Source organism: Mustela lutreola, chromosome 16 (genome assembly GCF_030435805.1).
Source record: "Mustela lutreola isolate mMusLut2 chromosome 16, mMusLut2.pri, whole genome shotgun sequence".
Lineage (NCBI taxonomy): Eukaryota > Metazoa > Chordata > Mammalia > Carnivora > Mustelidae > Mustela > Mustela lutreola.
Window position 1 is genome coordinate 43422717 of NC_081305.1, and position 27178 is coordinate 43449894.

At 39.4% G+C, this 27178-nt stretch overlaps 1 protein-coding gene across 6 annotated transcripts; it reads left to right on the plus strand.

Annotated features, from left to right (window-relative positions):
- The first annotated feature begins 989 nt into the window (after positions 1-989).
- ZFP14 (ZFP14 zinc finger protein) lies at positions 990-26757 on the plus strand. Of its 6 annotated transcripts, XM_059151519.1 has the most exons (7): positions 990-1079; positions 6750-6836; positions 10075-10153; positions 10532-10630; positions 11314-11440; positions 12788-12886; positions 21791-26757. In XM_059151519.1, exons 4-7 carry the CDS (start codon positions 10628-10630, stop codon positions 23155-23157), a joined length of 1596 nt encoding a protein of 531 aa, XP_059007502.1. In that variant the 5' UTR covers positions 990-1079; positions 6750-6836; positions 10075-10153; positions 10532-10627; the 3' UTR covers positions 23158-26757. The 6 variants fall into 6 exon arrangements, with proteins under 6 accessions (XP_059007502.1, XP_059007504.1, XP_059007505.1 ...); XM_059151521.1 differs by lacking the exon at positions 10532-10630; XM_059151522.1 differs by lacking the exons at positions 10075-10153; positions 10532-10630 and having other exon boundaries at positions 11288-11440.
- Positions 26758-27178: the final 421 nt, after the last annotated feature.

A 27178-nucleotide genomic window follows, 5' to 3' on the forward strand; every position in this document is an offset into this window, starting at 1 on the left:
TTATTTATTTGACAGAGAGAAATCACAAGTAGATGGAGAGGCAGGCAGAGAGAGAGAGAGAGAGGGAAGCAGGCTCCCCGCCAAGCAGAGAGCCCGATGCGGGACTCGATCCCAGAACCCTGAGATCATGACCTGAGCCGAAGGCAGCGGCTTAACCCACTGAGCCACCCAGGCGCCCCTATAATAAAGTTTAATTTATAAATTAGGGACAGTAAGAGGTTAACAGAAATAATAATGAAATATAACAATTATAACTATGTTGTATGTTGCAAAGCTTTTGCAATATAACAAAAGTTGTGAATGTGTTCTCTTTCCCAAAATATCTTATTTGCCTTACTCACTTTGTGATGTGAGATGATAAAATGCCTAATAATGCGAGAAAGTGAGGTGAATGATGCGCACATTGTGACACAGCATTAAGCTACTGTCAATCTTCTCGCCAAACGAGGAGTGTCTGCTTGGGGATGGCAGTTGAGGGCTGGGAACTAAAACTGAGGAAAGAGAAATGGCCGATAAGCGGGGAAGGGCAACTTTATCGATCACCTTAATCCAACAGAATTTATAGAACAATTTGTTCACAACTGCCAAGAAGGAGAAAAAAACCGAGAAGAGGAAGGAAGGGAAGGAGAGAGCTCGAGCAAGCACGAGCTATCTTACTATGTCGTCCGCTCTCCGTTCTGATACGGTTTGGGGATATTTTTTATTCAGAACTTGACATATATCTACATCTACTTGGGCATATATACTGAGTACCTGCTGTGCGCCTAGTAGGTACGTTATGTGTTTGCTGGTGTTAAGACTTAGCTAAGACATACCAGTGCTTCCGCCAAAAGCACGACAAGCTCTGAGAACGCGCTTCCTGGTCCGGGGAATCCCTGAAGCACCTCCCCTGGTAGCCCACCTATCAACCCCCAAGGGTTTCCCAGCGATCACCTCAGCAACGGCGAGAGCACCCGCGCTTGCGCACTCCGCGCAGCAATTTGGGGCGGGGGCGGGCCCTCCCTACCGAAGACTACATTTCCCACAGGCCTTTGCTCCTTGTTGCCTTCCGGCTTTCTAACTGGTGTCGGCTTGGAGAGGTGAGTTGGTCGCGAGCATTGAGGAAATGGGCGCGGGGGCGGCGCGGGGGCGGCGCGGGCCTCTGTGTGAACCGGGTTGTACTGACTTGTGGAATTTGTGACGCTGACTGGGCATCGGGTACCCTGAGGCGTCCTTTCCCTTTCCGCTTAAGGGCTGCACATATCCCTCGGCCCAGAATGGCTCCGAGTTAGATGTATGAACCCCAGAGTGAAGGCCCCCAACAAAAAGACGCGGTCTTGAGAATTGCAGCTCTGAGAACCACAGCTTAATCAGAGCTCCCTCGTAAGGAAACTACCATGACTTCGGAGACAGATTCCAGACTTGGCCTTTGTACTCGGCCTTTCTCTGATACCGAGAAGGCTGAGCTTAACCCCGGACTCCTTCTTAGTTCCATCGGGTTCTGTGCGGGTGGCTGGTGGGAGCAAGTGTGATAGCGGGGGTGTGTTTTGAGTTAGCCAAGGCGGGCTGAGTTCCAAGAAAGGCTTAATGCCTCAGGATTCCCGTGTCTTTTCCCCAATCCTGCCGGTCTTCAGTTAGGAGCGAGAAAAGAGAAGATAACCATTTGTATGTCTATATCCTTTGTTCGTGAAATGTAACTTTTTTTTTTCCTGGACATGGAAACCTTTGCATTTCCTGGGAAAGAATGAAAAATGCGTGCGGACTGAAAAGAGAAAAAACAGCCCTTGCATTAATCCGGCTGGGAGAGAAGAGACAGATAAAGCCAGCTGCAAAATTAATAGAAAGTTATTATTCATGCAGCAGTTGTAAAATGCTGTAACAAATCCCTTTTTGAGAGATTACAGCTGTTTTACCAATGATGCTCCAGACTTGCTTTGCCATTTTTTATTTTATTGCTGGAGATACCCAGTTGCTAAACTGCTTTCCCTTCACGATAATACTTAATCTCCAATTAATCTCTGCCTTTCCTAGGCTCCCACAGAAAACCGCAACCATTCCCGAACTGTTCCCTACCTCTCATACATCCTTCAAAATCCTTCCGTAGGAATTCAGCTCTTTACAAAAGAGCTTTTCTTCTCCTCCTCCATTGCGTTCCAACCCTTCCTGTGGAATTTCCTCCTTCTCTTAAGTCAATAAATCTGATTTTGTTGGACTGTACAAGCTTTTTCCAGGTGGTCTTTTGCTGGTTAGGTTTTAACACTGGAAATATCCTATCCATATACCTGGTTCTTTGCTCTTCTTTCCCAGTGAATGATAGGGGCCATCTGGTTACCTCCTGCCTCCTCTCCAGTGGGTATTCCCATGAGCCTTTGGCAGTCATTTAATTCCTTCTGTGAGCTGTTTCTTTCAAATTGTCTAAATGGCTAGCAAGTAAACCTCCTGAAGGGAGGCCAACCGCAGGGCTTTATTTTAGGCTTCGATTTGTTGAGAGGATCACAGTTTAGGTGGAATCATATGCTAGATGTCTTTGATCTTTACCACTGTCCTGAATTCAAAAGCAGGCAAAGGTAGGAGATAGTTCCTTTGGTGACAGGGTTTTCTGCTTTTGAGGCTTTTAAGAAGTAGTAATGTGACAGGGTTTTTAATGGAGAGGTCTGTGTTAAGGAGGGAAGGGAATGGAAGATGTTAGTTGGAATTTGAGAAATGGTTTGAAGTTTTTGACAGCATGAGTGGTCTTATATTTATGTGGTCTTAGGAGAGGCAGTTGAGTTGTGGAGCTAAATTACCAGTGTTGTAGTCCTAAAACTGCCACTTAGAGCTAGGTGGAATTGGGGTAATTTATTTCATCTCTTTGTGCCACAGCTTCTTCATCTGTGAAAGGATAATGATAGAAACTGCCATATAGGATTGCTATGAAAAGATGAATTAGTTATATATAAAGTCCTCAGAGAGTGCTTGACACATAATAAGTGCTCAGTAGATTTAATTGTTACTATTATGTTGTAATTCCATCTTTTTTCTCATCACCCAGGTCCAAAAATTGTGTTTTCCCACTTTGGCTTCATCCATCCTTGAACCCCCTTTTGTAAATTGTTGTTAATCAGGAGGAGTTGCTTATCAATGTGAAGTTTGAAATTTATTAGCTAGCATTATAAGAGCAGCGCTGAGAAGCTCAAGATTTTTATGGAAAATGTATGTAGTAGTCTTCATTTTCAGTGATATAACTGACTTTTATTTACTGTTTATTTGCTATTTTAAGTGCTTTATTTTATGTGAGGTCTTATTTAATCCTCATAACAGCCTTTTGAGTTAGAATCTATATCACCCATTTTTTTATGGGAGGTGACTAAGGCTGGAAAGTTAAGTGACATGTCCAGAATCATAGTTAATAACTGTCAGAGCTAAGATTTGTATCCTGAAAGTGGTACACAAAAGCCTGTATCAGTAATTAATTATAACAGTATGCCAAGTCTCATCATTATGAATACTTAAAAAAAAATTCCTCCTGACTTACTCAGTAACCTATTATAATGGAAGGAAGAGATATTAATCTGATGACAGCAAGTACTATCAAGTTACGTCCATATTATACTGAAGCTATGGGGTCTGGAGGTAATGGATTTAATACAGTAAGATTTATGTCTCATAGGTTTTCTGTTTGGGTGTGTTTTTTAAAAATTTTATTTTAATTCCAGTATCATTAACAATGTCTCACAGTTTTTATTTGAATGATATTTTATGCAAAGTGAGATTAGTAAAACAAAGAGATCCAACAGATCCAACTGGAAGCTTCATAGGCATCTTAGCCTAAAGCATCAGCTCAGAAATAAAATAAATTTATTTCTCAGTAAAATGTGAAAGGAAGCAGCCATGAGACTGCTGTTGTTACTTAAAAGGCATCAGAAGGATTTTTTATCATTCATTTCTAGATAAACTCCAGCTTGGTTCTTGAATTAGAAGGTGAAGTAAATAAAAAAGAAAAAGAAAGTCCCTCGAGGCACATGGGGGAGCTCTGTCAGTTAAGTGTCTGCTCTAGGCTCAGGTCCCAAGGTGGTGGGATTGAGCCCTGAGTCAAGGCTCTCCACTCAGCAGGGAGCCTGCTTCTCCCTCTCCCTCTGCCTGCTGCTCCCCCTGCTTATGCTTTTGCTCTATGTCAAATAAATATATAAAATCTTTTTTTTTTTTTTTAAGATTTTATTTATTTGACAGACAGAGATCACAAGTAGGCGGGAGAGGGGGGTAGGCCGGGGAGCAGGCTGCCTGCTGAGCAGGAAGCCTGATTCGGGGCTTGATCCCAGGACCGTGGGATAATGACCTGAGCCGAAGGCAGAGGCTTTAACCCACTGAGCCACCCAGGTGCCCCCAAAATACAAAATCTTAAAAAAAAAAAAAAAAAAAAAAAAGAAAGAAGGAAGAAAGAAAGAAAGGTCACCCAGGAAAAACAACAGCTGTTCTTAGAGTATCCTGGGCTTTTTTCTTAGTTCAACAGAAGACTTAAAACCTTGAAATGGGGAAATTTTTGCCTTATTTGGAGTATTTGTGTATGTCAGGTTCACACTGTGTTTAATATGGTGGTGAGTGGGGTGCCTGGGTGGCTCAGTGGGTTAAGCCGCTGCCTTCGGCTCAGGTCGTGATCTCAGGGTCCTGGGATCGAGTCCCACATCGGGCTCTCTGCTCAGCAGGGAGCCTGCTTCCCTCTCTCTCTCTCTGCCTGCCTCTCCATCTCTCTCTGTCAAATAAATAAATAAAATCTTTAAAAAAAAAAAATATGGTGGTGAGTGTTCCTGGCTATTCCTGTAAACATTTTAACTAATCCTTCTAGGTATACATGTGATTTTTTTTTTCTGTTACAAGAATTTAATGCCACACGTGTTGGGATTTATTTATTTATTTATATTTTCATTTATTTTTTAAGTGGAGCCCAACTAGGGGCTCAAACTTATGACCCTGAGATCAAGACCCGAGCTAAGATCAAGAGTCTGACGCTTAACCAACTGAGCCACCCAGGCACCCCATGGGATTTTTTTTTTTTTTTTTAAACACAGTGGCTTTACCCATTTTATCAAAATTAGGGCAATGTCATCACTTTTTTATTTTACCTCATCACTTTTTAATATGTGCCTGGTTTTCAGCGGTATAGATGCAATACTATTTAACCATTTCCTAGATTAGATTCTTTTCAGCCTTTATTCACTGTAAACCATACCTATCTGCATACCTCTGCAGATATCTTTATATACATGTGCAAATAGTTCCTTTTGTCTTAGAAGTGGAGTTCTGGGAACTGGTTCTTAGGGTTTATAGGGTTATAATGTTTATTTTTTTTTTTTTAAAGATTTTATTTATTTATTTGTCAGAAAGAGAGAGAGCGAAATCACACAAGCAGGCAGAGTGGCAGGCAGAGGCAGAGAGAGAGGCAGGCTCCCTGCTGAGCAAGAAGCCCGATGTGGGACTCGATCCCAGGACCCTGGGATCATGACCTGAGCCGAAGGCAGCGGCTTAATCGACTGAGCCACCCAGGCGTCCCGGGTTATAATGTTTAAATGCTGCTTCACATAGTTATAAATTTGGATCAACACTGTGTCCATTTCTTCATGACCTTACTGGTCTGGGACATCATCAGTCTTTTAGACCTCCCAGTCCTGTCACTGTAAAAGTATAATTTTTGTATGTGGTTTATACACATCTCCTTAATTAGTAGTGAGACTTAGTATCTTTTGAAAGATACTTTTTTTTTCTTTTTTTCTTTTAAGTGATTTGCCCTTGTTCAGGTTCCTCTCAGTGAAGCAGAAATCTAGTCTTCAGGGGCACCTGGGTGGCTCAGTGGGTTAAAACCTCTGCCTTCGGCTCAGGTCATGATTCCAGGGTCCTGGGATAGAGCCCCGCATCAGGCTCTCTGCTCAGCGGGGAGCCTGCTTCCCCCTCTCTCTCTGCCTGCCTCTCTACCTACTTGTGATCTCTCTCTCTCTGTCAAATAAATGAAATCTTTAAAAAAAATAAAAAGAAAGAAAGAAATCTAGTCTTCAGAGACAAAAACCAAAGTTGCAAGATGACTTTATAGTTAGAGAAATGTGAACTCAGAACAAAGCTTTGCCACTTCATAACTGTGAATTTGGGCAAATGATTTCACCCCTGAGCATTGGTTTCCTGATCCATTGAGAAATGACAAGAAATACATAGCAGAGCAATGCTGAGGGTTACGGGGTGATGTACGTAAAGCACCCATCATGTAACAGTTCTCCATGAATGTTTGACTAGCTGTGGTGGTCATGGAATGAGAGGAGAGAGGTGCAAAGGATGTTCTGGTACGAGAGGTCCTGATTGGGAAACAGAGTAATGAGTTGTTTGGGGTGGAGAAAGGCCAGTGGCAGCAGCTGCCAGGCTCAGTCTATATGGTTTTCAGGCTTCGTATTTAGGAAGTTCAGGCAGGATCCTGGGGGCTCAAGAGACGGTATATAGGTGGTATGGCCCTTTCTCAGCCCTGAAAAGTTGTACTGGAGGAAGGAGGAGTCCGTTATCAGGACCAGATATATATTGCCAGATGGGGAATCCTTCTCCGAAGTATTCAGGCTTTCATTCAGCTGGATTTTCTCAAAGCTTGGATTTCTTCAGACATCTCCTAGTTTTTATGAGTGTGGGATCAGGGTAGTGGGTATAGTGGTGGAGAATAGTTAAGAAGTAGGAAGGCAAAAGAAAAAAAACTCATTAACTTAAGTCATTTTGGGATCTCTGAGTTACATTTGGTTTTATGGTCTCTTTTTTTCTTTCAGATCTGGCTTATCAGGGCTTTGCAGTTCCCCAACAGAGAAATCTTAAAAAGGACTGACCAGTTCTTACATTTTGAAACCATGGCCCATGTAAGTTGATGTTCTTTTCTCCTTTTTGAAATGTTGTTGATCTCTAGGTTATGTGTACATACTCATTCCCTTAACTTGAACTCTGCCCAGGAACTTGCTTTAGTAACTCTAAGTCCTATGAGGGTTGGGGACAAATAGCCCAGTGTCCTTTCTAGGTGCCCTTCCCTCTTCTCCACTAATGTGGACCGCCTCCTAGCTCCAAAGTCTTCTGTCAAGAGCCATGGGGGAGCGAAAGTGAAATGCCTTGAGAAAAATGCAGGCATTTTCTGCAGAATGTCCCCTTGCTAACATTTTCCAATAGAACAGCTTTTGAGGGCACCTGGGTGGCTCAGTGGGTTAACCACTGCCTTCGGCTCAGGTCATGATCTCAGGGTCCTGGGATCGAGTCCCGCATCAGGCTCTCTGCTCAGCAGGCAGCCTGCTTCCCTCTCTCTCTGCCTGCCTCTCCATCTACTTGTGATCTCTCTCTGTCAAATAAATAAATAAAATCTTTAAAAAAAAAAACAAAACAGCTTTTGATTTTAATATTTAAATTTCAGAGAGAGTATGTTTCTCTGAACACAGTGATTTTTATTTTTTAAGATTTTTATTTTTGTGATTTTTTTTTTAAGATGTTATTTATTTATTTGACAGAGAGAGATCACAGGTAGATAGAGAGGCAGGCAGAGAGAGAAAGGGAAGCAGGCTCCCTGCTGAGCAGAGAGCCCGATGCGGGACTTGATCCCAGGACCCCGAGATCATGACCTGAGCCAAAGGCAGCAGCTTAACCCACTGAGCCACCCAGGCGCCCCTTTTTTAAAAGATTTTATTTATTTATTTGACGGAAAGAGATCACAAGTAGGAAGAGAGGTAGGCAAAGAGAGAGGAAGAGAAGCAGGCTTCTCGCTGAGTGGAGAGCCTGATGCAGGGCTCAATCCCAGGACCAAGGAATCATGACCTGAGCTGAAGGCAGAGTCTTTTTGTTTGTTTGTTTATTTATTTATTTATTTATTTGACAGACAGAGATCACAAGTAGGCAGAGAGGCAGGCAGAGAGAGAGGAGGAAGCAGGCTCCCTGCTAAGCAGAGAGCCCAATGTGGGGCTCGATCCCAGGACCCTGGGATCATGACCTGAGCCGAAAGCAGAGGCTTTAACCCACTGAGCCATCCAGGCGCCCCTGAACACAGCGATTTTTAGTCTGGTTTTATGTAGGAAATATTTGTGTCTCCAGTACACAATTTGACATCTTTTCAACGTTTTTGAGTTTTTTATTGACATGTAACACACATAGAGAAAAGTACACAAGTCCTAAGTGTGTAGCTGAATGAATTTTCATGAATTGAGCATATCTGTGCTGTCAGTACTCAGGTCAAGAAAAGAATATTGCTAGTACCTAAGATGCCCCCTTTTCAATCACTCCCTGCCCACCCAGCCCAGATATAACCACTATCCTGACTTCTTTTTGTTTGTTTGTTTGTTTGTTTGTTTAAGATTTCGTTTATTTGAGGGACGCCTGGGTGGCTCAGTGGGTTAAGCCGCTGCCTTCGGCTCGGGTCATGATCTCAGGGTCCTGGGATCGAGCCCCGCATCGGGCTCTCTGCTCAGCAGGGAGCCTGCTTCCCTCTCTCTCTCTCTCTGCCTGCCTCTCCATCTACTTGTGATTTCTCTCTGTAAAATAAATAAATAAAATCTTTAAAAAAAAAAAAAAAAGATTTTGTTTATTTGAGAGAGCGAGACCTCGTGAGCAGGGGTAGGGAAGGAGGAAGAGGCCGACTCCCTGCTGAGCAAGGAGGTCCAATGCAGGGCTGGAACCCAGTACCCCAGGATCATGACTTGCGCTGAAGGCAGCTGCTTAACAAACTGAGCCACCCAGGCAGCTCCCACTATCCTGACTTCTAACATTATAAATGAATTTTGCCTATTTTTAGAACTTATATATATGTGAAATTGTATAGTTCAATACAACCTTAACAAAAGATTAATTGCAGGAGAGTCTCCTTATATTTCACATATAATTCCTAGACCGTCAGAACCATCTATAGGTGTTTTGAGATGCATGCAAATATCATTAAAGAGGATGTGTGTATCTGGTGCTGTTGGTGAGAATGGGGGTATCAGCTTCATACTGAGTGTGAGTCATAACTGAGTGTTATGTTCTTGCTGAAATGCATTTTCATAGTGCACTTAACGTATAGCTCTTGTGTAGTACAAAATAAGTCTCTAAAAAGTTGCAGAAGTATTGAAGAAATTGTGGGGAAAGACACAAAGCAAGTGAGGAACATGAATTCGGTAAAAGAGACAATGAAAATTCTAAAGCTAAAGATATGTTTGCAATAACTAACCCATGTGAACTGTGGTTCTGTGCTGGAGGGAGCCGTTAGGCTATTTGGAAGCTTGGAATTGATGTATAATGCCGTGGAATTCTTTGCTTTAAAATGATGGGAAAGGGGCGCCTGGGTGGCTCAGTGGTTAAGCTGCTGCCTTCGGCTCAGGTCATGATCTCAGGTTCCTGGGATCGAGTCCCGCATCGGGCTCTCTGCTCAGCAGGGAGCCTGCTTCCTCCTCTCTCTCTCTGCCTGCCTCTCTGCCTACTTGTGATTTCTCTCTGTCAAATAAATAAATAAAATCTTTAAAAAAAAAAAAAAAAAAAAAATAAAATGATGGGAAAATAGGTAACAGTTTAATAATGTAGTCTTAGAATGTCTGATATTCAGGAATGGGTTATTGATATTAAGTGAGAGATCCTTGGTTTGAAAACTTTCCTTGAAGATCTGTGGTGTGATTGAAGAAAGAATTTGGTCCTGTTTGACTACTAGAAGGGAAAACTCCAGACTTCTTCACAGATGAGTTTTCCCGTACATAAGATGAGATTTAGTGTTGGCTCAGTCTTTGTATGTGTTGAAATTTTAGGGTACATGTGAAAGGCTTTTAGGACTGGGTTGATTGGGTAGGAATGTAATTGGGGTCTTATATTGTAAGGCCTAAAATTTCATATGCTTATTTGATATCTTTATCAGGGCTCCAAAGGCCTAATCATGAGTTCCCCTGTTCTTGCGAGATGTGCTCCCCATCCAGCAAAAAGACTCCCACCTAAATAGCTTTCCTATCAGGAAGATGACCTAAACCCCTCCTGGTCCTCACTCTAAAGGGTTTCACCTCCTTGCTGGACCACAAAATTATTCAAACAAACCAGTCACATCCTCCTGAGGGAATTAGGGCCACCTTATCCTCTTTTTACTACAAAGCCTACCTCCCACAGACCCTGCTTGTTCACTCCATCCCTGAGTGCAACCCCTGTGTGGCCCTGCGTGATGTGTGGTGTTCTCCTCCCCTAGGCTGTGAGTATACATGTCTAATAATGCTGTCAATCTCATCTGTCCAGTGTCAGGAATTGAGCCACCTCATACTGTTTAGGCCAAGGGATCTGTCCCTCACCAGTTGGCTGATTAGGAGGTAATCAGAACAGCACTGCAAAGAGAGAGATTGAGAATCATCTCCAGCAAACCCTGAGAGAATAGTACCAGGAGCAAAGTGCACTGTGTAATTTTATAAGATGTACGGGTTTACAGCAAGGTGTCTCAACCTTGGAACTATTAATATTTTGAGCCAGAGAATCTTTTATTGTGGGGACTTGTCTTCTGCATTGCAGTATATCTAACAGTGTCCCTGACCTTTACAAATTAGATGCCTGTAACACCCACACCTCCTCCCCCCAGGTGGTGACAACCAAATTGTCTCCAGACATGGCCAGATGTCTTCTGCAGAGTAAAAGCACTCCTTGTTGAAAACCACTGGTCCAAAGTGACATCATCATGGTTGAGTATCCTCTAACTCAGGAATGAGGAAGAGTGTTCAATGAGGGATAATGGATGATAAAGACTAAGTTGCACAAGTAATAGATAATGTACACTGTGAGAGCTGAGGAAGATGTTTGAAATTGAACTGAATTAAAATATCTAAATAGGAAAAGAAAAAAGACTGCATCTAAAATATTCATGTAGGAATTTCTATAAATTTGGCTAAAAAAATGGTCCTTATAGAGGAAATGTTTGTAAGAAAATATGACTTTATGATGAGCTTGAATCTGTTATCTTAGAAGAGCTGTTGTAGTACATTTGGGAGAAGTTCTTATCAATATTTTTTCACGATCATTTAAGGGAAAAGAAGGTAGAAGACATTTCCCATGAATTTGTGGTAGAGAAGCAGAGCTTGTAGGAGGCTTGTGTGTAGTGTTTCATTTAATTTGGACTTTTTGGTTATTTTATTCATTTCCAGATACTTCTGGGTAAAAAATTAATCTTATCTGTAGCCATAGGACTATTCAAGACATGTAGAACTCTCCTTCAATGATACTAATTTTCTTACTGCCCCTGATACATAAGCCCTACCTCATTTGCCTGTTATGTGAACCCTTCTCTGCATTGCAGTCCTTGATCCTTTTCATTTAAAAAATATTTCATTTATTTTCACAGGTAATACATGAGTCTTATTTTTTCAGGGTTCAGTGACATTCAGGGACGTGGCCATAGACTTCTCACAGGAAGAATGGGAATTCCTGGACTCAGCTCAGAGGGACTTATATAGGGATGTGATGTGGGAGAATTACAGCAATTTCATCTCACTAGGTAAGGCTATTTATCCCAAACTATGTTGGCTTTCTCTGCTGTCAACTTCAGGACTATGTTTTGAAAAACTAGATAAATTTTTTCTCTCTGTTCCAAAGTAATGGTTTTAGCTTCATTAGGTTGGAAAAAGGCTCCTCCATTTAATACGTCATCACTTTCATCTAGCTCTGTCCTTCACATTTTTTTTAAAGCAATTTTTTTTTAAGATTTTATTCATTTGACAGAGAGAGATCACAAGTAGTCAGAGAGAGGGGGGATGCAGGCTCCCCGCCAAGCAGAGAGCCCGATGTGGGGCTTGATCCCAGGACCCTGAGACCATGATCTGAGCCAAAGGCAGAGGTTTAACCCCGTAGCCACCCAGGCGCCCCTGTCCTTCACATTTTCTTCAGGCTCTGTAATTTACTTGTTTCACTGCTATCCAAGGACTGGGCTTCAATTCTGGCTTGAATTCTGCCACCAAAGGCATTGTCCAAGAAACCAGATTTTACCTTATATTTGAGCCCAGAATTGATGCAAATACTTAACACTCCATTCTAATCCACCTGCAAGGAAAGTACCTAAACACAGGGGCTTTGAGTGTCTCTAAAAATCAGGGGAGCCTATAGAACTTACAAAGTATGAAATGGATCCACAAAGTTCATTTAAAACTCAAGCAAACACATTCTGTTTCCTATAACAACCATATTTAATTTTTCCTGCTTTGTGGTTGTAATTTAAAATCTAAGAACTTTGCATTTAACATTGAGTAAATAATCCTAGAAAGGATCAGAAGATGTCTCAGTTAAGACACTATCTTGTCAGCAAATGGATAACAATAAAAATAGCTAACACACATATAGGTGTGTATATGTATGTATATATATATTTATATGTAAATACATATAGCTTCATATATTTGTTCTATTTTTTGTACATATATTTGTACAATTCTGAGCATTGTGTGTTACTAATTAATTCTCACAACTCTGGAAGAAATATACTATGGTTATCCTCATTTCAGATGAGAAAACTTAGGGATAAGAGGTTAATAATTGGCTGAGGTAACACAGCAACAAAGGTAGGATTTAAACTCAGGCAGTCTGGATCCAGACTGTGTTCCCAACCACTACACAAGACTGCCTCTCAATGGAGCTTGTATGAGTTTAAATTATATTAAGGCCTGTTCTTAACCATCTGTTCCTTGTGCTCCTGAAGTTACCCTAATATGAGTGAGTGCTCTTCAACTCCCTTGCATTTATTTGCTCTTAGGCTTTATAAAGTACCATTTTGATCTGTAGTTAATTATGAACTTAACCAAATTTGGACTGGCTTTTGCACTTAAAATTTCATGTCACATTATCTTTTAAGCAGAACCTTCCATTTCTAAACCAGATGTGATTACTTTACTGGATGAAGGGAAGGAACCCTGGATGGTTGTAAGGGAAGGGACCAGAAGACACTGCTCTGGTGAGTGAGGGCTGAGCAAGATGGGGAAAATCAGCCAAGCTTGTTAGCCTTGACATGTTGGAAATCTCTCCTCAAAGCCCATGGCCTTTGGAGGAAAGGGATGAGACCCGGGCAGCAAATTAAAATCTTTTAAATCTGGCCACCAAAGGAACTTCATGTTCACCTTGATTATAGCTCTCTGGTTTTCTCAGTATTCATATTTTTCTCCTACTTCAGAGAGAGGAGCTGTTCTCTGTAGGAGAAAAAAAGTTGATAATAAACATAAGAACTGAAATCAACAAGATAAGAAAATTAGAGAAAATTAATAAAGCCAAAAGTTGATTTCTGAAAAAGATCAAAGTTGATGAACACCTAGCTTGATTCTTCAAGGGAAAAAAAAGACAATTGCTAATACTAGGAATGAAAGAGTAACTGGGTTATCACACCTTATAGCCATTAAAAGAATAATGAGAGCCGAAGGCAGAGGCTTTGACCCACTGAGCCACCCAGGCGCCCCAGTTACCAGAAATCTTTCCATTAAGAAAACACCAGGTTCAAATGGCTTCACCAGCAAATTCTATTAAATGTTTACAGAAGAAATAACAGTGGTACATAAATTCCTTCATAAAAGGAAAGAACAGCTTCCCAACTCATTTTCCAAGAATAGTGTAACTTGCATACTATGTCCTGGTGAATCACCAAAGGGGGGAAAAAAAAATGATACACTCATCCTTCATGAACATAGATATAAAATCCTTAAGAAAATATTAGTAAATTAAATCTAACATATGTAAAATGATGATAAGTAGGGTTTATCCCGGGAATGCAAGCTTGGTTTAACATTCAAAAATTAATTAGTGTGAAAAAAAATTAATCCATATCTTTCACAGTATTAACAAGAATGCGAGAAACTATGTGATTGTGTCCATATGTGTAGAAATAGCTTATGACTAAATTCAACATCCATTCATAATAAAAATTTTCAGGAAACTGGAAGTTCAAGGGAACTTCCTCAAAAAATACTGCTAAAAAAAATACTACATTATAAACTTCATCATACTCGATTGAACAATTTCCCCCTTAAGATTGGGAATAATGCAAGAGTGCCCACTTTTCCCATATCTATTTAACATTGAATTGAAGGTCCTAGCATTGCAATATGGCAAGAAAAATAAGAGACATAAAATCAAAAAGAAAGAAGTTAAACTGTTTGGAGATGGCATGATTGTGTACATAGAAAATCCTAAGGAATCAAAACAGCAACTACTCCAAGTAATAAAGGAAGAGCATAGTAAGATCATAGGATACAAAGTTACTATATAAAAATCAATTGTGTTTTTATATACTAGATGTGAAAAAAATAAGGAATTTAAAGTAAAATAAATTAAGTCAATTAAGAAATTTGAAAGCAAATTAAGTCAGTTTACATTAGTGTCAAAAAAAATATTAAGGAATAAATTTAACAAAACATGTAGGACCTCTACACTAAAATTCATGGAACATTGCTAAGAGAAATTAAAGACCTAAATAAATGGAGACTGTTTTGGGGATGGGAAGACTTCGTATTGTTAAAATGTCAATTTTATAGTTTTAAGAAGCTGATTCCAAAAATTTATATGGAAAAATGATGGACTTAGCATTTCTAAAGTAATCTTGGAAAAGGAAGACTATATTATAGGACTTAGACTACATGACTTGAAGATACTTCAAGATTCATTACAAAATCTACAGTAATCAGGGCGCCAGGTGGCTCAGTTGGTTAAGTGACTGCCTTCGGCTCTGGTCATAATCCCAGGTCCTTGAATTGAGCCCCGAATGGGGCTCCCTGCTCTGCGGGGAGCCTGCTTCTCCTTCTCCCTCTGCCTGCATCTCCCCCTGCTTGTGCTCGCACACTGTCAAGTAAATAAAATCTTTTAAAACATAAATAAATAAATAAAACTATAGTAATCAAAGGGCACCTGGATGGCTCAGTATGCTGAGTGTCCAACTCTTGGTTTTAGCTCAGGTCATGATCTAAGGATCGTGAGAGTGAGCCCTGCATCAGGCTCCAGACTAGGTGGGAAGTCTACTTGAGATTCTCTTCCTCTGCCCCCTGCTCACATTATCTTTCTCTCATATTAATAAATATTAAATAAATAAAACTACAGTAGTCAAGACATTGAATATTGGATAAGGATCAACAACAGAACAAAGACCTTCCAGGTGGAACTCACACTTAAATGATCATTTATTTTTTTACAAAGGTACCAAAACATTCCAATGGGGAAAGGAAAGTTTTTTCAACAAATAGTGCTGGCATAACTGGGGAATAAAATCTTGACCCCTGCCTCATCCCCAAATTAATTTAAGATATATTTTAGACCTGGGGCACCTGGGTGGCTTAGTGGGTTAAAGCCTCTGCCTTCGGCTCAGGTTGTGATCCCAGGGTCCTGGGATCAAGCCCCACATCAGGCTCTCTGCTTAGCGGGAAGCCTGCTTCCTCCTCTCTTTCTCTGCCTGCCTCTCTGCCTACTTGTGGTTTCTGTTTGTCAAATAAATAAATGAAATCTTTAAAAAAATAAAATTTAAAAAAATTTTTAAAAAATATATTTTAGACCTAAATATAAAAACTAAAAAATATAAAAAGCGAAATATAAAAGCTAAATATGAAAAAAAAATTTTTAACTCAATATAAATTTTATATAAAAAACATGAAAGCTAGGGAGGCCTGACTGGTTCAGTTAGAGGAGCATGCAACTCTTGATCTTGGGGTTGTAGGGTATAGAGATTACTAAAAATAATTAAAAAATAAACTTCCCGGGACGCCTGGGTGGCTCAGTTGGTTGAGCAGCTGCCTTCGGCTCAGGTCATGATCCCAGCGTCCTGGGATCGAGTCCCACATCGGGCTCCTTGCTCAGCGGGGAGCCTGCTTCTCCCTCAGCCTCTGCCTGCCACTCTGTCTGCCTGTGCTCACTCTCTCTCCCTCTCTCTCTGATAAAAAAAAAAAAATCTTAAAAAAAATAAATAAATAAACTTCCCAAAAAATGAAAGCTCTGTCTTTTAGAGGAAAACTAGGAGAATTGCTTGGTTTGAGTATTATACTATGGTTATGGTAAAATGTTAACATCGAGAGAGACTGGATGAAGGTTGCATCAGACTTTTCTGTATATTTCTCTGCAACCTCATAGGAATCTACAGTTTTTTCAAAATAAAAAAGAAACAATAGGGGCAAGATGGGAAGAAGGAATATCAGTCAGGAGGTTATTTCTTTTGTCCTGGTTGGAGATAATAGTGGTTTTGATTGGAATGGCGGTGGTGGGAGGTAGAATTAGATTCATGGTGGTCTGCACAGTACATGTTGGTCTGCTCCTCTGTCCAGATACTTCTCACCTTGCTTGTATTTCAACAATCAGCCTGAGGCTGCCCTCCTGTGGGGGATGTCCTCTTTACCTAGACAGGACTCCTCACACAGCTTCCTTCCCCCGATATGGGTAAGAAGCATCTTTGTCTTTTATTGATGTTATTTTATCCATCTACATTTAAGTAATTTTCTTACTTATTGAGGTGCAAATCTAGTACCGTCCTAATTTTTTCTGGTGGTTCAACATATTCTTTCTTCCTTTTTTTCCTCTCCTGCCTTTGCTGAATTAATCAAATATTTTAATTTGATTTTATTTTTTAAAATATTTTGATTTTAGCTTTTGCCTCTTGAATATGTTAGTTATATATACTTTTAGTTTTCTTCTCAGAGTTGTCCTAGAAATTAAAACATGGATTCTTACTACATTGCACCTTAAATTAATCCCTTTCGTATCTTTCCCAATACTGTGAAGATATTAATAATATTTTATTTATGTATTTTTAAAGATCTTTCTTATTTATTTGACAGAGAGAGCACAAGCAGGGGGAACAGCAGAGGGAGAGGGAGAAGCAGGCTCCCCACTGAGCAGGGAGCCCAACACGGGGCTTGATCCCAGGACCCAGATCATGACCTGAGCTGAAGGCAGGCGCTTAACCGACTGAGCCACCCAGCCACCCCAATACTTATTTAGATTTTACCTACATGTTTACCTCTTACGGTGCTCCTCATTTTTTTTCTGCACTGCCATGCTTCTCTCTGGAATCATTTTCTCTGTACATGAAGAACTTCCTTAAATATTTATTTTATTGTGTCTCTTGGCAATGAATTCTCTCAGGTTTGTTTGAAAATATTTTTAAAGGTTATAGAATTTTGTCTTTGTTTTTGTTGGATAGAATTCTGGATTGACAGTTATTTTCCTCTTAGCAAATATCTTGTCTTTTGGCTTCTGTATTTCCATTTAGCAGCAGGTTTTTGGTCATACTGTAGTTCCTTTGGAGGTATTGTTTTGGAGGTTTTTTTTTTTTCCTTTATGACTCCTTTAGAATTTTCTTTTTTATTTGGTTTTCAGAGATTTACTGTGGTGTATCTAGTTTTATATTGTGGTGTATGTATTCTGTTTGCTATTTTAAGGAATTAAATTAGGCTTCGTGGGCGCCTGGGTGGCTCAGTGGGTTGGGCCGCTGCCTTCGGCTCAGGTCATGATCTCAGGGTCCTGGGATCGAGTCCCGCATCGGGCTCTCTGCTCGGCAGGGAGCCTGTTTCCTCCTCCTCTCTCTCTCTGCCTGCCTCTCTACCTACTTGTGATCTCTCTCTGTCAAATAAATAAATAAAATCTTAAAACAAAAAAAAAAAAAAAAAAAAAAATAAATTAGGCTTCGTATCTTGGGAGTTTTGAAAAATTCTTGGTTGTTATATATTCAAGTATTGTTTCCCATTTTTGCTCCTCTCTCTTTCTGGGACTCAGGTCATACATATGTTAGACCTTTTTAAATTGTTGCATGTGTCCTTTATGTTCTCTGTTTTTTGTTTTTTCTTTTTTTCTTACTCTATTTTGTTCCAGTCCGGCTGCTATAAACCCATTTCCTAGTTCACTGATCTTTTCTGCTAAGTCTAATCTGCTGTTAAAAATATCTGTTAAGGGCGCCTGGGTGGCTCAGTGGGTTAAGCCGCTGCCTTCGGCTCAGGTCATGATCTCAGGGTCCTAGGATCGAGTCCCGCATGGGGCTCTCTGCTCGGCAGGGAGCCTGCTTCCTCCTCTCTCTCTCTCTGACTGCCTCTCTGCCTACTTGTGATCTCTATCTGTCAAATAAATAAAATCTTTAAAAAATATATATATATCTGTTAAATTCTTAATTTTAGGGGTGCCTGAGTGGCTCAGTGGGTTAAAGCCTCTGCCTTCAGCTCAGGTCATGATCCCAGGGTCCTGGCTCTCTGATCAGCAGGGAGCCTGCTTTCCCCTCTCTCTCTCTCTGCCTGCTTCTCCGCCTACTTGTGATCTCCGTCAAATAAATAAATAAAATCTTTTTTAAAAATTCTTAATTTTAACTGTTTTTCAATTATGAGATTTCTATTTGGATATATATATTGCTTTTTTTTTTGAGAGAGAGAGAGAGAGATTGGAGGGGTGAGGGAGAGCGAGAGAAGAATCTTTTTTTTTTGTTGTTAAGATTTTATTTATTTATTTGACAGAGAGAGAGATCACAAGTAGGCAGAGGCAAGTAGAGATGGGGGTGAAGCAGGCTCCCTGCTGAACAGAGAGCCCGATGTGGGGCTCGATTCCAGGACCCTGGGATCATGACCCGAGCCGAAGGCAGAGGCTTTAACCCACTGAGCCACCGAGGCGCCCCGAGAGAGAAGAATCTTAAGCAAGCTCTGCACCCAGTGTGGAGTCTGATGCAGGGCTTGATCTCACAACCCTGAGATCATGACCTGAGTTGAAACCTAGAGTCAGATGCTTACCCAAATGAGCCACTCAGGACCCCTCTCTTAATAGACTTAATTTTTAGAGCAGTTTTAGGTTGTCAGCAAAATTGAGCAGATGGTAGAGATTTCCAACATATTCCCTAAGGGTGCATTATTTTTTTTTAAGATTTTATTTATTTATTTGATAAAGATCCGAAGTAGGCAGAGAGGCAGGCAGAGAGAGAGAGAGGAGGAAGCAGGCTCCCTGCTGAGCAGAGAGGCTGATGCGGGGCTTGATTCCAGGACCCTGGGATCATGACCTGAGCTGAAAGCAGAAGCTTTAACCCACTGAGCCACCCAGGCGCCCCAAGAGTGCATTATTTTTATAAATTAGTGGAAATTGACATCTTTTTCTGTGTTTATATTTTCAAAATATCTTATAAGTCTGGCTTATTCTAAAAATAATTTATGTACATTAAATTCATTCTTTTTAGTATCTAAGAATTTTGACAAATGCATAGTTATGTAACCACCACCATAATCGAGTTTAGAATAGTTTCAAAGTCTCATGTTTTATAGTGATGAGATTTTTTTTTTAAAGATTTTATTTATTTATTTGTCAGAGAGAGAGGAGCGAGAGTGAGCACAGGCAGACAGAGTGGCAGGCAGAGGCAGAGGGAGAAGCAGGCTCCCTGCCAAGCAAGGAGCCTGATGTGGGACTCGATCCCAGGACACTGGGATCATGACCTGAGCTGAAGGCAGCTGCTTAACCAACTGAGCCACCCAGGCGTCCCAGTGATGAGATTTTTTGAGTCATTTTAGCAGTTTTATACATTTGTACCGTAGTCATAGAAAGAACCTTTCTTATCACTCCTGTCCCACTTGTTCCCCTATCTTTGCTTACTTCATTCAACATTTAGATTTTCTCTTTCATGTCCCTCATCTGAATCATTATCTTTGACCCTATATCTAACATAGCCTTTATTTTTCCTCTTTTGCACTCAGGTGATCCCAGGTACCATTCCATATTTGGCTGTCATTCTGCTATACTCAATATCTGCCCATGTCTTTTTGCTAAGGATTTCATAAACCTTTCAATGTTAGAATAATTGAAAGATATTTGAGGTAGTTTTCTGGGACGTACAAACATTGCTTTAGTGATATGGAATGGGAGGGAACACCTAGAAGAGGTATGAAGGAACAAAAATTTGAATAAATGTATCACTGTTAAGTAATAGTATAAACTCTAGAGGAGAAAAGCAAATCATTATAGTACTTCTTTTTTTTTTTTTTTTTTTACTTAAACTCTACTCCCAATGTGGAGCTCACATTCAGAATCCCAAGATCAAGTGTTGAATGCTCCACTGACTGAGCCAGTCAGGCACTCCTATTGTAATACATTTTAAAAAGATTAGAAACATGTACATATTCATTAGTGATGACATAATTATGGGAATTAAATGAGTAACATCCATTGCGTATTTGGGGTTTGTTATTTAATGGTAAATGGGCTTTAGAGTTTGTTTCTGCCACTAGGGAAGCTTAGGGGTAAGAAACTAACAGAATAACAAGTGATAAAATTAATAAATATTCCAAAATTGGGACAAAAAAGAGCAACCAGTTGCTGGGATAGAATATAAAGTGCATAGTTTTAAACAGGATCAGCAGGAATGGCTTTTGGAAGAAGTGATTTTTTGATTGAGACCTAATGGTGAAGGGAAGCCAGCCATGCAGGTGGAGGATTTCTCAAAGAAGGAACAACCTGTAAAGTGTCCTATTTAATGGGAACAGTGGTAGTGTTTTTTGTGAGCTGAAAAGAGGCCTTTGTGGCATGAACAGAGAGAGTAAATGAGAGAGGTACTGATAAGCAGATACCAGCTTATTATCTATATTCAGGTATTTATATTTGATTCTAATTATAAAGAGAAGTCATTAAAAACATTGAAGTGGAGAGACTCAAATATTAATGAGCATCAGAATAATTTGCTGGAAAATGTATATAAGTACAAAACAAAAACACACCCAGGACTTAATCCTATAGATTATGTTTCAGTTGGTTAAAAATACCTCTGTATAATTTTAAGAAACTTTCAGATGATTCTCATCACTGATATGTTTCTGTAATCACCAACCTTATCTCCAGTCCTGTACTCCATTCTGTGTGTTTCCTTTGCTTTTTTTTTAAGATTTTATTTATTTATTTGACAGACAGAGATCACAAGTAGGCAGAGAGAGAGAGAGAGAGAGAGAGGGGAGGAAGTAGGCTCCCTGCTGAGCAGAGAGCCTGATGTAGGGCTCAATCCCAAGACCTTGGGATCATGACCCGAGCTGAAGGCAGAGGCTTTAACCCACTGAGCCACCCAGGCGCCCCTCCTTTGCTTTTTTTTTTTTTTAAATGTGTAAGAGTAGTTTGTTCCTTAATTAATAACCTGCAATACAAAAATAAAAATCAGCTCAATAGTGATAGGGAATAGAGAATGATAGCAATATTAATGTGTGAGTTATTTGATACAGAGTACAGGTCATTTTCCTATTGGAATGAAGCCAGAATAGAAGTAAACTTAAAACATTCATCAGGAAAGGCTGAGTGTCCAACTTGATGCTTTATTGTTGGTTGCCCTTTCACCTCTATATGAAAAAAATGAGTAATAAGTGTCTGCATCTAAGAGTGTCTCCCAGAGGTAGATACCATCAACCTTGCATGGCTTCTAGCTGGAGACAGGTTACATTTTGCCCTGTTTCTATCTTAGGAATGGTAGCCTTGCTGGCTCAGGGCTTTTTTTTTTTTTTTTTTTTTTCCCTAGCACTTGGAATTTAGCATTTCCACTTTTTTGTGTGTGAATTTTAGTATCCGTGAAGTGGCCTTCAGCTGTGCTGAACTGCCTTTTGACTCAACTCTTGAAATATCAATTGTTATATTTGTTAAGGTTCTGCCAATAAAGTTGCGTAAGGTTTGAGTGGTCTTCTCCAGCCCTGTTTTCTTCATAAACTCTTAGATTTTTGGTGTGTAATTTTGCAGAAGATAAGGGGTTTTTTAGGTTCAGCAGAAATGCCCATTTTAGAGATATCTAATCCATTTACTTGTAATAGACATTATTTTAGGTGCCTTTTATTTCTCTATAGAAGTTTTCTTTCTTCTGTCACAGGAATATAGTGTGTGTTTGCCTTCTGTTTTCTTTCAGATTTGGAGTCCAGATACAGGACCAATACTTTATCTCCAGAAAAGGACATTTATGAAATATATTCATTCCAGTGGGAGATAATGGAAAGAATTAAAAGCTATAATCTTCAGGACTCCATTTTTAGAAATGATTGGGAATGCAAAGGCAAGAGTGAGGAGCAAAAAGAATCACAGGGGCGATATTTTGGGCAAGTGAAAATTACTTCTGAAAAAATGACCACTTACAAAAAGCACAATTTTCTTGCTGAATATCAGAGAGTTCATAATGGAGAAAAGTTATATGAATGTAAGGAATGTAGGAAGACCTTTATTCGTCGCTCAACACTTAGTCAACACCTGAGAATTCATACTGGTGAGAAACCTTATAAATGTAAGGAATGTGGGCAGGCATTTAGACAGCGAGCACACCTTATTCGACATCACAAACTTCATACTGGTGAGAAGCCCTATGAATGTAAGGAATGTGGGAAGGCTTTTACAGTGCTCCAAGAACTTACTCAACATCAGAGACTTCATACTGGTGAAAAGCCCTATGAATGTAAGGAATGTGGAAAGGCCTTCAGAGTCCATCAGCAACTTGCTCGACATCAGAGAATTCACACTGGTGAGAAACCCTATGAATGTAAGGCATGTGGGAAGACCTTCAGGCAGTGTACACACCTTACTCGACATCAGAGACTTCATACTGCTGAGAAACTCTATGAGTGTAAGGAATGTGGGAAGGCCTTTGTATGTGGTCCAGACCTTAGAGTACATCAGAAAATTCATTTTGGTGAGAAACCTTATGAATGTAAGGAATGTGGAAAGGCTTTTAGAATATGCCAACAACTTACGGTCCATCAGAGTATTCATACTGGTGAGAAACCCTATGAATGTAAGGAATGTGGGAAGACTTTTAGATTAAGGCAACAACTTGTTCGCCATCAGAGAATCCATACTCGTGAGAAACCCTATGAATGTATGGAATGCTGGAAGACCTTTAGTAGTTACTCACAACTTATTTCACATCAGAGCATTCATATTGGTGAAAGACCTTATGAATGTGAAGAATGTGGGAAGGCCTTTAGATTGCTCTCACAACTTACCCAGCATCAGAGTATTCATACTGGTGAGAAACCTTATGAATGTAAGGAATGTAGGAAACCTTTTAGACTGCTCTCACAACTTACTCAGCATCAGAGTATTCATACTGGTGAGAAACCTTATGAATGTAAGGAATGTGGTAAGGCTTTTAGACTTTATTCATTCCTTACTCAACACCAGAGAATTCATACTGGGGAGAAACCCTACAAATGTAAAGAATGTAAAAAGGCCTTTAGGCAACATTCACATCTTACTCAACATCAGAAAATTCATAATGGAGTTTAATACAAGAAAGCTTTCAATTGTACATTATGTTACAGGATCTCTAAATCATTTTTGAGAAATTTGCTTCATGACTCAGCTAAGCATAAGAAATTTTATATTACTGAAAAAAATATGTTGCTTTAAAAGCCTTCTATGACCAAACATTGTTTATCTTCAACAAATTGGTATGAGGGAACAATACAATGAATGTAGGAAAATCTTCAGCCTTATCTATCATTATCCCCATTTCCCTCCTTTATTACCAGTGTATTATTGTACAAGGTACTTAAACTTCTGTGCCTCATTTTGCTCACTTATAAAATGGTGATAATAGTACCTATGTATATTAGTTATTTATTGCTCTGTAATAAATTGCCACAAACTTAGTAGCTTAAAATAATACACATTATCTCACAATCTCTATGGGTCAGGTGTCTGGGCAAAACTTTGGTGGGTCCTCTGCTTCATGGTCTCTCAAAAAGCTAAACTAAAGGTTTTAGCCAGGGTGGGGTCTCATCTGAAGGCTCAACAGGGGAAGGAATCCATTTCCAAACTCACATGGCTTTTGGTTTCTAGCTGGTTGAAGGCTGACCTTAGTTCCTTGCCACATCAACTTCTTCAACATGACTGCTTATTAAGTGTGCAAGCTAAGAGTGTAGTAGTCTACTAGCATCATAGAAGCAGTAATCTTCTGTGACCTAATCACCAAAATAATACCTTTTAGTCACCTTTGCTGTCTTCTACAGGTTAGAAGTAAGTTACTGTGTCACCCCACATTCAAAGGTAGAGGATTACACAAGAATATGAATACCAGGCTGTAGGGACCATTTCAGAGTCAGCCTGCCACACTGTGTAATAGAATTGTCTTAAGGATTAAGTAGTTAATGCTTGGAAAAATAGCTACATAGCATGTTTTCTGTAAATATTACCTACAATTGTTATCATTAGTATTAGTGAATTCATATAAAAGGAATTTACTGTAGAAAATGTGGAAATACCTCACGTCATTGCTCAGCACTTACTAAACTTAAAAGATAATTTATTCCAGATAAAATCTAGGAAGTTATATTGAATGCAAGGATTTCATCATTTGAGCCGCATCTGTCATTTCATGCTGAAAAGAAACCTTACAAATTTCATGAATGTGAGGTTAAGCATACAAAAATTAAAGAATCAGAAAAATATGAAATTATTTTCCCGTAATAAATTCCAAAAAGTAAATGTTTTGGAATTCCTGTTGTCTGACCACTGTTAAAGATTAATTAGAAACATCAAAAAGATGGCAGAAACTAACCAGTTGGAAATTTAATATTGTGTGTATATGTGCACCTGTGTGTGTATGTTTGTATGTAAAAATCATATAAAAGAAAGATCATTCCATTACAGGCAGTTACGGTTTGTTGCTCAAATTGCCCCATCATCAACCAGTGGGAGTTGAGTTGTTTGCCATGACCCCACTTGAAGTTTGATAGTTTACTTGGTTACAGCTGCACTGTTTGGTCAGCAATCAAAGATGTTTGGGCACCAACTCATTCTGAAAATTGATAAGGGGTAAAATAAGCATTTATTTTGCTTTTTCCATGTGAACCAACTTTCAGGGCCACCAAAAGCTCCTCAAATTAAAACGTTTTTGTTTTGTTTCATTTCTAAGAAATCAGTAAATTCAGAATGAATGATAGGATCAGAAAAATTACTGTTTTCTAGTTCCCTAATGGAATAATGGGTCCAGAAAATTATCTTTGGTGGATATTAAAACTATTGGGTGAAATATTTTATAGTTAGAACTTTACAGTGGATTTATCAAGCTGACCATCTCTGAATCCTTTGATCAATTTTAACCTCTATAAAAGTGGGACTATCAGATAATATCCACATCCTGATAAAATGCAATAGGAAATACCACTGCCTACGAAGCCTTACTGCCAAAACAGTGAACTGAAGGAAGCAAGCCTTTGAATCAAACTCTTTAAAAATGAGAATTTGGGGGATAGAGGAACAGAGTTAATGGCACCAAAAGGAAGTAGCCAAGCAGATCCAGAATGTGTAAAATTCTACAAAACAAGTGACCCTGATTTCTTCAACTAAGTGGCATGAAAAAGAAAAGGGGAAGAGCAACAGTTACAGATTGAGAGACTACAGAGATCTATCAACTAAATTCAGTATGTGGGCATTGCTTGGACCTAATTTGAACAACATGTAAAAAGACATTTTGGAGACAGTGGGGAAAATGTGGATGTGCTTTGAGTATTAGTTGATATTTAGAAATACTAATTTTGTTAGGGATGATAATATCAGTGTGGTTAAAAGAGAAGAGGTTCTATGTGTTAAGAGATACATATATATTTAAGAAATGGTAAGACACCAGATTTGCATTTGAATTCTCCAGGAAAAGAAAAAAGAATTGGCAAAGAGAGCTGGGAAGTAGATTGGCAAAATGTTGATAATTATTGAAGCAGAGTGGTTTGTATTGGGTTTTTTGTTTTTTGGGGGAGTTCATTGTTCTAGTAGTTCTACTTTACAAGTTTGAAAGTTTCAGTAATAAAATGTTTAAGATCAAAACTGAAATTTATAGCCTGCTTAGAAATGATTGTTAATGAGATGTGTGCATCTAAACTTGTCAGATGTCATCAAAGTTCTGTTCTGTGAGAAATTTGTCCCCTTTAATGCATTGTAAGGAAGTTTCATTTGTGGACCTAGTCTTCATCTTCACCTTATCCATAGCAGTCGACAGGGCCTGTCACATAAATACATGTATTAAGGGAGAGTGAATACTTAATGTCAAAAAACCAGACACAGAACAGAATAAAACCTACAAAAGAGAAGCAAAGCACAACTAAAAACAGAAATTAAGGACTAGACAGTAGTAGATCTAATCCAGTACTAATAATGATTAGATTTTGGGAAATCTAATCAAGAAGAAGAAAATGAAAGATAATGCATTTAGAACATTGACCATGATAAAGATGATGTAGCTACAGATTATCTAAAGTTTTAATTGCAATGTAATACTGTATCTGTATTGATATCTATATCTATATAGAGATATATATATATATATGCTATATGTATTCCAATACCTAAAATATAGGGGGTTACTTTTTTCTGTAGGAATACTTTATGACAATAGACTCAAATAGACCCAAAAAGCAAATGTGTGTCTGTATATGAACTCCCTGCTTAAAAAGTTTGATAGTTGTGCAGGTAAAAGCTTTAAGAAATAGATAATCCTTCACAAAATTCTACCAGTTAATTCTGCACTGCTAAAATAATCCTGATACAAACCTAAGTGAAGATAGCTCCTAAAAAGCAAAATCTAGACCAGCTTCATTCATCTTAATTCTAAATAAGATATATTTAGAATTACAAAATCAGTCTTCACTAATAGAGCCATGTATTTGCCTTTCCCAAGTCTCAGATATCTCCAGAAGAGCTGTGTTTAACAGAGTGTAAGGCCTTAACCCAATGTTCTCCACAAATTTGTTTTGGGGTATTCTAGTCCTTGATGATATTTGGGGGAAAGAAAGATTTCTCGGGGAAATGTGTAAATGCAACAAAGCATTTGCTTGTGGAAAATCCAAGTACACACCAGCTTGTCAAAAGATACAGTAAAGAGTTTTTTTTTAATAAAGATTTTTATTTATTTAAAAGAGATCACGGGGGCGCCTGGGTGGCTCAGTGGGTTAAGCCGCTGCCTTCGGCTCAGGTCATGATCTCAGGGTCCTGGGATCGAGTCCCGCGTCGGGCTCTCTGCTCAGCGGGGAGCCTGCTTCCTTCTCTCTCTCTCTGCCTGCCTCTCAGTGTACTTGTAATTTCTCTCTGTCAAATAAATAAATAAAATCTTTAAAAAAAATAAAATAAAAATAAAAGAGATCACGGGCGCCTGGATGGCTCAGTGGGTTAAGCTGCTGCCTTCAGCTCAGGTCATGATCTCAGAGTCCTGGGATCGAGTCCCGCATCGGGCTCTCTGCTCGGCAGAGAGCCTGCTTCCCTCTCCCTCTGCCTGCCTCTCCATCTACTTATGATTTCTCTCTGTCAAATAAAT